The 14,341-nt window shown below is 43.7% G+C and overlaps 1 protein-coding gene across 9 annotated transcripts in view; it reads right to left on the bottom strand.

Annotated features, from left to right (window-relative positions):
- FHOD3 (formin homology 2 domain containing 3) overlaps positions 1–14,341 on the bottom strand; it is a 476,176-nt gene that overhangs the window by 240,166 nt on the left and 221,669 nt on the right. For all 9 annotated transcript variants that reach the window (XM_056137948.1, XM_056137949.1, XM_056137951.1 and 6 more), the window contains exon 5: positions 13,163–13,268. In XM_056137948.1, coding sequence (XP_055993923.1) covers positions 13,163–13,268 — 106 coding nt within the window. The remainder of the gene's footprint in view (positions 1–13,162; positions 13,269–14,341) is intronic.

The following is a 14,341-nucleotide window of genomic DNA, read 5'->3' as shown; positions in this document are numbered from 1 at the left end:
GTAGCACAGCAGTTAGCATGCATGCCAGGCAGGATATATGCACTAGACCTAGTTTGATTTCCAGACTATATGACCAACAGACATTTTCCAAGTGCAGTCCTGGAGACCCCCAGCACTGCTAGTACAGCATGGATATTCCCAGCACTGCAGGGCTCAATCAATATCACATACTTCAGGCCTTGCATTGAACCTCCGGGAAGGTTGGCTGAGCATGGCAGGGGCTACTCAGAGCCTCCTTAGCACCACTTGGGAGTGCCCCAACAAAAGTTCAAATTGATTCTATCTACTGCTGCCTCAGGCTGGAGCTATTCACTAGGTAGGTGTAGCAGTGCTTGCTTTACAAAAACTATTCTAAAATTATTTGACCAAGTATCTTTGCTACAACTTAATGCTTGCTACACTCAACTACATTAATAATATTTACTTTAGAAAAATAAAGCTTGGATTAAAAAGCCTTTCCTCTTTTTTGGCTTCATTTTAAAGACATTTATTTTATCTTTTAAATTTTTTATTAGTGAATCACCGTGAGGTACAGTTACAGACTTACAAATTTTCGTGCTTGTGTTTCAGTCATACAATGCTCGAGTACCCATTCCTCCACCAGCACGCATTCTCCACCACTGACGATCCCAGTATCCCTGCCCTCCACATCCCAGTCTCCCTCCCCCACTACCACCTCTGTGGCAGGGCATTCCCTTTTGTTCTCTCTCTCCTTTTGGGTGTTGTGGTATGCAATAGAGGTATTCAGTGGTCATCATGTTCGATCTATAGTCTATTCTCAGCATGCATCTCCCATCCCAAGTGGGTCCTCCAACCACACTTTACTTGATGTTCTCTTCTCTATCTGAGCTGCCCTTTCCTCCAGCATGTGAGGCCAGCTGCTAAGTGTGGTGCAAACCTCCTGGTACTTATCTCCACTATTCTTGGGTGCTAGTCTCCCATTCTGTTATTTTATATTCCACAGATGAGTGCAATCTTTCTATGTCTCTCTCTCTCTTTTCGACTCATTTCACTTAGCATACTTTCCATGTTGATCCACTTATATGCAAAGTTCATGACTTCATCTTTTTTTTAACAGCTTCATAGTATTCCATTGTGTAGTTTCTTTAATCAGTCATCTATTCTTGGGCACTCAGGTTTTTTCCAGATTCTGGCTATTGTAAACAGTGCTGCAATGAACATACAAGAGCAGATATCATTTTGACTATACTTTTTTGCCTCTCCAGGATATATTCCCAAGAGTGGTATTGCTGGGTCAAATGGGAGCTCAATTTCTAATTTTTTGAGAATCGTCCATACTGTTTTCCAAAAGGGTAAAAATCCTTTCTTAATCATAAGGCAAATTACCAAGCATCACACATTTTCTAATTGTAGAGGTAAAAATATCTTGGAAAGGTGTGAGAGAAAGAAATAAAAATCAAGCTTTATTTTGATAGGGGATGTACTCAGCTGTACTAAGGGGATATGTGGTACCAGGAACAAATTCAGAGTTTCAGTCATGCTAGGCATTGGTCTACACTTACATCAACTCTCTACTCTCAATATCATGTTTAAAGCTGAAAGCAACAACCTAGAGTTAAAAACTAAAAACAAACATCACAATTGCAAAGATAGTGAGAGGCAAGGGGCTGAACATGCCTTACTCATAGACTATTTCCACATCTTCCCCTCACAGCTGAGAGCCGGACAAAGGACGCTCTCCCATCACTGCTAGAGTCCAGACTTTGCCCTTCCCTGCTCTTCTGTCAGGCTCTCCATTACCCACCGGATCCCTTGCATCCATGTGCACAGCGTGACCAACCAAGATGGCAAGGCACAGACTACAGCAAAATTGACTCAAGGACTTGAAGATCCCAGAAAAATTAATCAGCTCACAAAGCAATCTGCAAACCTTCCTCCCCAGCTAACACAAATGACCCCTGAGATGGACAAGTCAAAAAAAGATTCCACAAGCTCTCAGGCTGAGTTTGCTAAGCACACATCACCTAGAGACATCAGCTGACAACAGGCAAGCCCAGGACAGGCAGTGTTGTAAAAAGACACTGAGCTTCATCTTTTCTAACCGCTACATAGTACTCTATTGTGTAAATGTACCAGAGTTTCTTTAACCAGCCTCTTTTGCAAACCACAACACCCAAAAGGAGACAGAGAACAAAGGGGAATGCCAAGCCACAGAAGCAGGGTGGGATGGGGGGGGGGATGGGAGGTGGGAGGGATACTAGGATCCGTGGTGGTGGGAAATGGGCACTGGTGGAGGGATGTGTATTTGATCATTGTATAATTGAAACCCAAGCACAAAATTTGTAAGTCTACAACTGCACCTCATGGTGTCTCACTAATAAAAATTTTTAAAAAATAGCAAAGGAAAATGGCAATAAAAATACTGAAGAAAAATGGCAACCAAAAAAAAAAAAGACATGGAGCTGGGCTGGAGCGATAACACAGTGGGTAGGGCATTTTCCTTGCATGCAACAGACCCAGGTTCGATTCCAAGAATCCCATATGGTCCCCTGAGCACTGCCAGGAGTAATTCCTGAGTGCAGAGCCAGGAATAACCCCTGTGAATCTCCAGGGGCGATCCAAACAGCAGACAAAAAAAAGACACGGAGGACAAGGGAGCAGATCTACAGACTCAAAGGGCCCAGCAGGCCAGAGGAGAGATGCCAACGGCGCCAAAATTCGACCATTTCTTTGCCCCTGTGACCGAGCGGGCCAGAAGAAGGACACAAGGGCAACTCTCAACTATATTCCAAATGGTTTGGGAGATTAGTAGTTTCATAAATAAAAATTATAGGAGCCATTCCCAGAAATGCTTGGGTGGCCTAGGGCCACTCCTGGAGGAACTCAGCCTGGTGGTGCTGGATGCCATGCAGTGCTGGAGATCCAACTCAAGGTCTTACACAAGCTAGAAACAGGATTGACCATGGGCATTATTCCACCAAATTCTCACCTGGTGTTTTGAAGAGGGGTGCAACTGTGGAACAGACAACAGGAATCTACAGGGACCCTGGGGATGGCATTTCTGGCACCAAACCCCAACAGCAGCATCAAGAAAATGGGGCCCCTCTATAGCAAAACAAGCTGTGGCTTTCCTGCACCCGACCCAATGCCCCAGCAGCATGGCTGGTTCCTCCCACAGGCCACAGCCCCAAAAATGTGCCAAGTGGAAAAGGTCAAGCCAAAGCCAGGCACAACCAGTGTACAGAGCACAACAGACATACAAAGCAGAAGTTTCCACAAATGTAGGGAGAAAATAAAAACAAAGCAGACCTAGAGCATTCGGCACCCATATCCAAGATAGGAGAGGGTTTCTCCGGCCACCAGCAGCCTCACCTTATAGCAGGTAAACACAAGGACCCAAAGAGCAATGTACTACGGCCAACACACACACACACACACACACACACACACACACACACACACTATAGATTGTGATTGCTAAAGGGGAAGTTTGGCAGGAGGTGGGGGTGCTAAGGAGAAACTGAGGACAATGGTGATGGGAAGGTCACACTGGTGGTGGGGTTCGTGTTGGAACATTGAATACACAAAACAACTGCATTATGAACAACTTTGTAAATCGTGTGTTTAAATAAAGTTTTAGAAAAGAAAAAAAGCAACAACAAAAACATCAAAGATAAACAAAAATAACTTTCTAGAAAATGATATCCATCCCAAACTCAATCTCAGAAAATAAGAGGTAAAGCACCCAAGAAAACTTTTATCATACACTATCATGTGGTAAACATCAGACCAGATTAAAAAACAAACATGAAAAAATAATTAAATGAACATTGGGCAGGGTGGAGAGAAACATGTAAAAGTCGTAAACAGAAGGAAAAAGACACAATATGTAGCATTTAGACAGAAAACAACATTTAAAATGTATTATGGGATAGGTAATGTTGTTTCAATAATGTTGACATTTATATTCTCAATGTACAAACCCAGGACCCAGAAGTATTATTCAGTCAATGGTTCAAATTTTTTTTAAAAAATGTCAATTCTTCTCAAATTCATTGATAAATGTATTCACAGTGATGAATTTCACAAACCACTGTCTTTAAATGACTATAAAATTCAGTGGAAAATCAGTATGCCCTAATCACTAGGCATGATAAAGAATTCTCAGAACGATACCCCGGGCCCGGAGTAAATGGGCAGGAACAGCGAGTGCTGGTGGAAGCATAAAATTACTCATCCTTTCTGACCACAATTTTTAATTTGGGAAAAAAGACAAAACAAATATTCCTTCTGATCTAACAACTCTGTTTCCAAGACTTTCCCCTAGGATAATGCCCTAAGCCCCTCAGTGGGTTTTGTGCAATAATAGTATATTGAACTCCTGAAAATCAGTATCTTAGGCTGTGGGATGTTAAGTAATAGAAAGTCTGGAAGTTGGCAGTTCAAAGTCCAGGGTTTGGTTTCTTTCTTTGGAGACCTCTCTCCTTGGTGTGGTCATCTTTCCCTGCGTTTCCACGCTTCTACCCCAGAACATGACACTGATTTTATTTCTTCTGATAAGAAGTCCAGTTAGGGGCCGGAGCGATAGCACAGCGGGTAGGGCGTTTGCCTTTCACGTGGCTGACCCAGTTTCAATCCCCGGCATCCCATGTGGTCCTCCAGCACTGACAGGAGTAATTTCTGAGTGAAGAGCCAGGAGTAATCCCTGAGCATCACTGGGTGAGACCCCCCACAAAAATTCCAGTTATACTGTACAAGAGGCTACCCTAGTGACATTATTTTAATGGAATTATTTAAAAACCCCACCTCCACAGAGAGATTGGGGAGTTAAGGCTTCAATGTATAAATTTGAAGGCTACACAATTTAGTCCATAACAGGTGGCTAGTTATTGCATCAATATCATTATTGGTAATAACTGTCTTCGCTACAACTCAGTACTTTAGTCAGACCTTCCCATGTGTCCTTTAATATTTCTCAACTCCTATAAGGAGGTATCACCTCCCTTGAGATATGGAAGCTAGTGCATTGTGCCAAGCTCTTGGAAAGCCAGCTTCCAAGATCCATGCCTTCAAACCAGTGACTCTAGGAGACAGGGCTGACAAAATGCATAAAGAACACTTCATTTTTGCTGAAAGCATGTGCAAAGCAGATGATTCATGCTGTGCAAAAAAGGGGGGGGTTTGTCTTTGGAATTTGTTTAGTGGATATGGGTGACTTTTTTCTTTTCCTCTTTCAATCCTGTTTGCTCTCCAGACAACTGTGTATTCACAAATCACACACTAGGGAAGTTAGCTCTGTTTCAGAAAATAATATGAATATCACTTGTCCATTTTGGGCATGTCAACATCTCAGGCTGCCTTATTCCAATGACCTCAAAGCCAATACCCTCATCTCTGGAACTCCTCTATACCCCTTCTTCAGCAGTTGGACAATAAGGACTTACTTTGGAAAGTCTGCCGTGGATTCCAAAGCACACAATTTAGGAGCAAAATGCAAACTTAGCAATTATAACATTACAAGGTCAACCAATACAGTGAGTCTCCAAGAGGGATCTCAGCAACACACTCTGGCCACTCTTGGGGACTCTGCCTACTCTCAGTCTGTTTGCCAAGCTCTGCTCTTCAAACTTTGGGACACCACTGTTCATGTGGTCAGCAGATCATTGAAAAAGCACTTGGAGTGGGGATAAGATAGAAGATAGTGCCGAGTTCTGCACATACTAAGAAATGTTGGGTGCTGGGACAAAAAAAAAAGTATTCATATTGAAATTGGAAACCCAAGTTTACAAAGTAGCAATGACATGAATTACATCTAGCTAGATTCCTCTGCTTTAGATAACTGTGATTCTTATTTCACAGATGGTGATGCCATTGGTCAAGGTTCCAAGCTTAACAAGCCTTTGGGGATCAGAGGTCACAGAGTCAAGAGGTCAATAAGAGGGAATGATGGGGGACTGTGTTAAACAGAGGCCACGGGTTCTGCATGAGGAGAACAGCTTCTTCCAACCTCGGCTCATCATAGCCAGGCAGTATTCAGGGCCCACGATGGTGCAAGAAAATTGAGTTTCCAAGAAAATTCTGGAATTTCTACTTTTTTAAAATCAAATCTGATTATAATTGTTCAAAATTACTCAAAATATTTCTATCATGCCAGTTCCAGAAAACAAAATATGCACAGGTTATATATTTATGCAACTATATGCTATAGATGCAAAATATTTTGTGTGCATCCCCCAGGCCCTGGACTCTATTTGTGCCAGATGCTCTGACTCCCCAGTGGGGACACACAGCCTGTCACCTAAGCTACAGAAGAGACAGCACATGAAGATGGATCCTTCGTCAGCACTAGCCCTAGCCTCCCTCGGATACTTGGGCCACATTGTTATCCACATCAACGATGCCATAACTAATCCTCAAAGACCTGACTGAGTAGAGAAAGCATTTATGGCAGAGACAGGAGGATTCCTAGTCTGTTGGTGCACCCAGCACTGGGTAAGGGGACAGGGTGAGTAAGGAGGGACACACAGTGGAATAAAATAAGGACTCAATGGTGAAGACCTAGCATGGCTCAGAAAGTGAACAATCTCTCCCACAGGGTTCCCAACCGCTCTTAGTGCCTCCCTTCCCCCACCTCAACCTTCCTCCTTTTCTCCAAAATTCCCATAGACAACCTTTCCATTTTTTCTAGGGTGGAGGATGCTGGTTTAATTACTATTTGGTGACTTTATACCTGCTAAGACCCTAACTCTTCTTCTAGACTGTCTATGGTATGGTTTCTTTGTTTCTGGTGATATACAAGCTGGCCGAAGAATATCTCCCTGGAAGAATATCTCACTAAGTTCTGCAAGTATTTTTTAAGCTATAATGGAATTTGGTTCAGTGATACTTGGCAAGACTCTGAAATTATTTCCAGAAAAAAAATTAAAACATCATACATATCCTTAAATCTGAATTTTCTTCTCTTTACTTTTATATAAGTACTGGGTAGTGAAACCAGGGCCTCACACACATACTAAGCTTTTTGTTTTTATTTTTTTTGGGGGGGGCACCCTCAGCAGTGGTCAGGGATTACTCCTGACTCTGGGCTCAGGGGTCACTCACTCTTCTAGGGGACCCTTTGGAAATTAAACCAGGTTTGGCAATATGCAAGGCAAATGCTTAAACTCTTGTTCTATCTCTCTGGACTCCAGCATCCAAATTTTTAAGTCTTAACTACCATTAAAACATTTTACAGCAGCAAGCAAAATAGCAGTTTTCTCCTAAAGTTTTAGGATCTTACTCAGTTCTGCTAAGAACTGAGGTTTTGTTTTTAAGATTAGGGGACACTTTGCTTTATGACATAGGCATATACCACCAGTGGCTTACACCTGAATGTGGCTTGCTTAACACAAATTGCAATGCCAGCATCAACATGTTAAGTAAAATGATCAAATCAAACACATCCATGTAAAACTAGCTAACTCTACCAGAGGCAGCGGCCATCAGATACTACCAGAAGGGCAGACGGTCTTTCTTATTCTTTTCTGCTCTTCCTCCAAAGCCCCAAAACTCAGACTCTGAACACGTAAGACACATGTGATAGATAACCCAGATCTGGGGCTGGAGCGATAACACAGCAGGTAGCGTGTTTGCCTTGCACGCGGCCGACCTGGCTTCGATTCCCAGCATCCCATATGGTCCCCCAAGCACTGGCAGGAGTAATTCCTGATTGCATGGGTCAGGAGTAACCCCTGTGCAACACCAGGTGTGGCCCAAAAACAAAAACAAAACAAACAAAAAAAGATAACGCAGATCTGAGTTCTGAGTAGCACCTCCTGGACCTTCTCTGGGGCATGGTGGTAGCTCATTTCCTTTGTTCCATGCAAGGGCCTGGCACAGCCCACATAAAGCCTCCGTGTGTGCATAGAAAGTTTATGTTCCCAGGAATATACCGTTCTAGGTCCTCTTTCAATAAGAATAATTGTGAGGTACAAAATTCCACAGTAGATTTATATTAAATACTGGCTATCATGAAAAACTTTAGATCATTAGCTACAGCATCCAAGAATAATAAGTCAGATAAATATTATTCCTCCCTGTTGTGCTCTGCAGCCCTCTTCCCACAGCCAGCTCACATTTTTGGAGAGCAGTTGACTATACCGTAACTCAAAACCTATCTTTACCTCTCAGTAGATACATCCTCAACTAAAAGCAACAGATTCCTGGGCCTTAAAAAGGAAATTTTTTTTAAAAGAGCTGACAGAAGGCTGAATGTGAAAATAAAGATAAATTTAAGGCACTGTAGAAGCAGATGTGGAAAGAACTGGGTCCTCCAAATGCTCTCGTTTCCTTTGGATGCATGGGACTCACATCTTGCCAGAGAGAGGGGAGCCCCCAAGGTCACCTGGTGAAGGGCATGTTCTCCCATAGCTTTGGTCTTTAGCTTAGTTTGTCACGTGACTTCTTTTTTTTTCTCTTTTTGTGTCACACCCGGCATTGCACAGGGGTTACTCTTGGCTCATGCACTCAGGAATTACTCCTGGCGGTGGTGGTGGGATCATATGGGATGCTGGGAATCGAATGCATGCAAGGCAAAGGCCCTACCCGCTGTGCTATCACTCCAGCCCCTGTCATGTGACTTTTTAAATGCCATTCTGACCCACTCTTGAGTCCCCATCTAAAGGTGAGTTTTCTTTCTCCAAAATCTTACTAAGTTCACAGTCCTGGGAACCTGCTGTGTCAGAGGTGAGCCACTGTAAACCCACCTATATGGCCCAGAGAACAGAGTCCTGTAGGGCCAGGGACAGCCCCAAGACTACTTATCCCAACTTTCCAGAAGCTACGATCAAGGTGGTGCTTTTCCTCTTACCTCATAATAACCCCTGGGCTTTCTGACTGGCTCTGCTGACTTAGTGAACTCTCTCCCAAACTGAAAAACTCAGGTTTGTCTCTCTTGATCTGCATCTGACCTCTCCCTACCTCCCCCAAGGTAAGATGGCTAAAACGAGGTTGGACAAAGAGGCAATTCAGAGGTTGTCCTTGATTACACATGCCTTCCGGCCACTGGCAGTTGAACCCAACCTTAAAAAACCACCAGGAGAAGTGCTGCAAGGTCAGGGAGGGGTGACTCCCACATGGGCTAGGGAAAAAAGATGATAGTATCCTTGTATAAAAATACAAAAAAACATGCCCTAAGAATCCATCCATTTCTTTCTTATTCTGTAAAAAGTAAATGTGCTCTGTAAACATAAAATAGAAGTATATATAGACCGAAAATGATTGCCACTCAATGCCTCTTTTGCAAACCACAGCACCCAAAAGGAGAGAGAGAACAAAAGGGAGTGCCCTGCCACAGAGGCAGGGTGGGATGGGGGATGGGGGGTGGGAGGGATACTGGGATCAGTGGTGGTGGAGAATGGGCACTGGTGGAGGGATGGGTACTCGATCATTGTATAACTGAAACCCAAGCACAAAAATTTGTAAGTCTACAACTGTACCTCATGGTGTTTCACTAATAAAAATTAGGGGAAAAAAAGAAGAAAAAAAAGTAGAAGTATAAAATGAAAGTATTCCTAGGGTACTTTTGTGGTACAGGGTTGGGTAAGATACATCAAAATTTGCTTATGTTTACCCACAGCTGGTCACCAAGTGTTCTGAGTCCCAGCTTCAGTGACGCATGCCAAGGTACCTCCATTCCTTAGGAAGTGGGGTCAGCTGGGCAGGAACCTGGATAGACATGAGCTCCTGCCTGATTTCCATGGTAAGCCAGCAGGCCACTGATCAGCGCCAATTACTGGAAAAGTAAACCCAGAAGCCATGGCCCTGCTGGGACGCATGGTAATGTGGGTCCATGTCACCGTGTTAAAACTGTCTGGACTGAGGGTCTTGCCTCAGTCAGGAGTTCTGGCTCTTTGGCGCCTTTCTGGTGCAACAGATCGGAACACTTCAAGTTAATAAATCACTGCAAGCTTAATAATAAGCATTCACTAAGGTAGAGCTGATCTGAAGTCCCCTAGGTTAATATTCCACTGCCAGGAAGCCCAATGCACACAATTCACCATCTAGGGCCATATGCTGCTGTGAAGTTTCTTCTATCACTTATGAGAGTAATTTCTTCAATCTCATACTGGCCCTCACTTCCCCCACCCAGGCCCCTTGTCGCTGCTCCCTAGAAAGGGCTTCCTCTGCCTGCTGGCTCTCTCCTTCTGAACCCCCTCCACATGGCAGGTGAGCCCTGGAACCCCCAACCCGAAGCCACACCTTTGTTCTCTGGCTGCCTCCCCTTAAGGTCCAGGAAGTCAAAACCTCTTCCAGCCTTTCTCGCAGCCACAGGTGATGATGTGACCCAGTTCTAACCTCCAAGAGGACTGTGAGGGTTTCTGGACCCCCAAGTTTTGCCTTTCTGATTAGAGGAAACTGAACATAGCAGGGGCTTCCTCTCCTCAGCCTTGAATGTAGATGAATGCAGAGGCCTACAGCAATGCCAGTAAAATCAAATACATCTAGACAGGTATCAAAAAACTAGAGATAAACATGTTGTTGGTTCTGATATGTAAAGTGTGCATGTGTTGGGTGGCCACTGGGGAAAAGTATGTGTGTGTGTGTGTGTGTGTGTGTGTGTGTATAATTTTGGTTTGGGGGCCACACCCAGCGATGCTCAGGGCTTACTCCCTGAGTATCTGCACCCAGTAATTACTTCTTGTGGACATACGGGATGCCGGTATCAAGTCTGAATCTTGGCTGCATGCAAGGCAAGCACCCTACTTGCAGTACTCTCTCTTTTCAGCCTGTATTTTTAAATTAAAATGATATACACTTGTTAAGCATAACAAAAAATATATACCTCCAATGTCAACCCCATTATTCAGAATTAGGCAGTGTTTTAGGCATATTTCCTTCTGTATGTTCACCTTATAAACTCCTTATTCTAAATGACCTGGAAAATAAAGAAGAGTTTTACCACCCTTATCTCATGCCTTCCCTGATAGCGTGGTAACAGTGTGAATGGAGAACATGGATGTCTAGTGTGTTAGCAGTGTGAATGGAGAACATGAGGGTGAGAGACAAAGCTCGCACCCATGTCTTTTTTTTTCTTTTTGGGTCACACCCGGCGATGCACAAGGGTTACTCCTGGCTTTGCACTCAGGAATTACACCTGGTGGTACTCAGGGGACCATATGGGATGCTGGGAATCGAACCTGGGTTGGCCACATGCAAGGCAAACTACCCACTGTACTATCACTCCAGCCCCCTCGCACCCATGTCTTTAGACACAATATCACTGCAGGCAGCAGAACATGGCAGAGTTTAGGTCCATTTCCCTGTAACAAATCTCACGAAAGTTACCATTACCTTTTTGACTATACTGTGGATAGAAATCATCAAACTGATCAATCATACCTTCCCACTGATAATTTGCAATGAGGACCTCTCAGGAAAAGATAGGAGTGGACCACGTGGTCTACTCATCAGTGTCAAACCAGGGAGAGGAATATGAAAGGCCAAGGAACTCTCGCACGTGTTGAGCATTTATCCAAAGAAGCACAAAAACAATTAACACTGATTTGAAAACAGATCTCATTAAACATGTTTCCTACGGGCTTAAGTTCTCCCTTTTACCTCTTTGTACAGCAACGCCCTGCACATACAGCCAAGCAGGAGGACCCAGAGTTTGATGCACAAGGTAACCCACGGAAACTCTCCCACACACAGGGCACTCATTTTGCCTGTCCCATTCAGCTCTCACAGTAGACAACTGATGTTAAGTCACACATTTCATGTATTTATTCCTATATCCAAGGAAAAAGAAAAAGAACTGTGCTTTTCCTTAAAGGAACACAGCAACTGGTGGGCATGCAGAATGGCAACAGAGCCTTGGATCAGTCCAGTGAGCCCCTGGGCCCAGGGCATGGCCACTAGAGAAAAATCACTTAACGTACCACCTCTTTGAATCTCATAATTTTCAACTGTAAAAGGGGATAATATTAAACTATATCAAATTTCTCCTTCTGTAGGTCAAAACGTTGGGCTACAGCCATTCCATATGGTACTGCCTAATGATTCTGGCTCTGCCCACTTATAGCTTTTTACAGGAGCAAATAAAATTTTCGTGAAGGTGCAGGAAAATACTGTGACTATGAAAAGAACATTAACTTTATGAACTGCAACAAGTCAGTGCTCCAAGCTCCACACATGCATTGCTTCATAAACAATGCTTCATAAAGGATCAAATTGAGGAGGTAGCTCTGAGTCTTTGAAATGCAAATTCCTGGGCCTATCCCAGACCTACCAAGTCAGAAACTGGGAAATAACATGCACTTTTGACAAGCATCCCCGGGTGACAATACAAGTTGGAGAAAATAGTTTTCCAGGAGATAAATCAGCCTCTTGCTTAGGGTACCCATATACTGAGATGCAGGCTTTACCAAGCTCAATGAGCCCCTTTTCCCTTCATTCAATGATCATGGTCACGGTCCTCCCATTGTTCATTGATTTGCTCGAGCAGGACCAGTAACATTTTGAGACTTGTTACTGTGTTTGGCATATCGAATACGTCACAGGAAGCTTGCCAGGCTTTGCCGTGTGGGCAAGATACTCTCGGTAGCTTGCCGGGCTCTGAGAGAGGTGGAGGAATTGAACTCGGGTCGGCCATGTTGGCTGTGTGCAAGCCAAATGCCCTACATGCTGTGCTATCTCTCCAGCCCTTCATTCAATGAAAGAGATTAAAAAAAATAATTGCTATACTCTTGAGCTAACAAAATGTTATATGTCAATTATACACTAAGAAATAAAATCCCAGGGGGATGGAGCAATAATAAAGTGGCTAGGGTACATGTCTTGCACACAGCTAACCCAGGTTTGATCTCTGGCACCTCCTACAGTTCTCTGAGTCCTGCCAGGGGTGGTCCCTGAGCACAGAGCTAAGAGTAAGGTCTGTGAACCACTGAGTGAATCCATTCCCCCCAAATAAGAAATAAAATCCCAGTATGCTTATTTCTCTTAATACCTGGGGAAATGTCAGGTGAATATAAAATTAGCTCAGTTGCAACGTCATTAAAAGGAATTGATAAAACTCACTGTAGGTATTTTTATTTCCAGCAGTATCTCTTTACCACCTTTCCCTTAATATGAGTCTTTCAAAAAGCTCTAAGGATGTGAGTTCCTGGGTGTGACCTTGTACCTCCCTGGTCAGAGCTGGAAGAACAGGCTCAAGGTAACTCACCTCTCAGAATGTAGTTCTGGTAGTTCTGATCTGCCTCTGCTCCCACCTTGATCAAACATGTCAGACCTTCAGCCACAACAAATTCATGCACCAAATCCTTGTCATCCTGGGACAAAACGAGAGAACCACACAAGATTTCAGATATGGTTACCCTTCAACCCCCCATTTAGGCTATGCTGTTTAAGCTATGCAGAAGTCTTTGAAACTGGTCAGACTTCTTCAAATTGTTCTGCTCTATTCAAATGAAGCATCTTAACTATTGCCAGAGGAATTTTACCACCAGTTTTCACATTGTCCTTTGCCAAAGAGTGATTCTTGCCTTCTGGGCAATCTAATAAAGATAAAGCAAACAGGTCCCCAGACTGTCAGGGATATTTATAGTGCTCTGTTTTCATTCTTCAAAGATCACCAGGCTCTCCCTCCAGTCTCCACGAACTGACCACATAGAGCTTGTTTGAGTTTTAACAGAAGGAAACATTCAATTACAGCTCCTTGTGTGGAGTCATGTATATGGGGATCGTGAAAAATTTGGCAACAGAAAAAGGTTTCTGAATGTGTGATGACAAAAAATTAATTTGAAATGACCAAAAATAAATTCAAAATGACCAAAAATCAGTTCAAAATCAACTGCATCATGAATCCAAAGGGTCTGGCCGGTGATGCATTTCTCAGTCAGTGATAGGTGATAAGTGGAAAGAGCATTTGGAGCCCAAACTGCAGAACAGGCCATCGTGTGGAGGCCAAAGCCACTGGTATATGCCAAAAGAGGAGTACAAAGACCTTGCCTGAGAAAGTGAAATGCACTTTCCCTGTCTCCATGAGCAGGAAAGCAAGGAGGCAGAGACACAGCCATACCGCACCATCCTTCCTAACAACCACTCTCCTGATCTACAAACCAGTCCAAGAAGGCCGGGCCTGAAGGGTACCACCGAGTCTGTAGTTCCCAAAGAGGAGACTGACCAGCACCAGGGAGCTAGCTGATAAAGCAGACTGCCTCCACAGCTTCTTGGGTGGGCAACTCCTGTGAGGGTCATAATTTGTGCTTACCTAACCCTCCAAGTGATCTAGAGACACTCAGAGTTCTCATCCCTAACCTCCTCATAACTCAATATCCTCAAGCACATTGTGGGAGTTTTGAAATGAATTAACAGCTGGACACTACCTGTTGGAACTAAGTCA

Source organism: Sorex fumeus, unplaced genomic scaffold (assembly GCF_029834395.1).
Source record: "Sorex fumeus unplaced genomic scaffold, SorFum_2.1 ptg000128l, whole genome shotgun sequence".
NCBI lineage: Eukaryota > Metazoa > Chordata > Mammalia > Eulipotyphla > Soricidae > Sorex > Sorex fumeus.
This window is presented reverse-complemented; position numbering and strand designations above follow the sequence as displayed.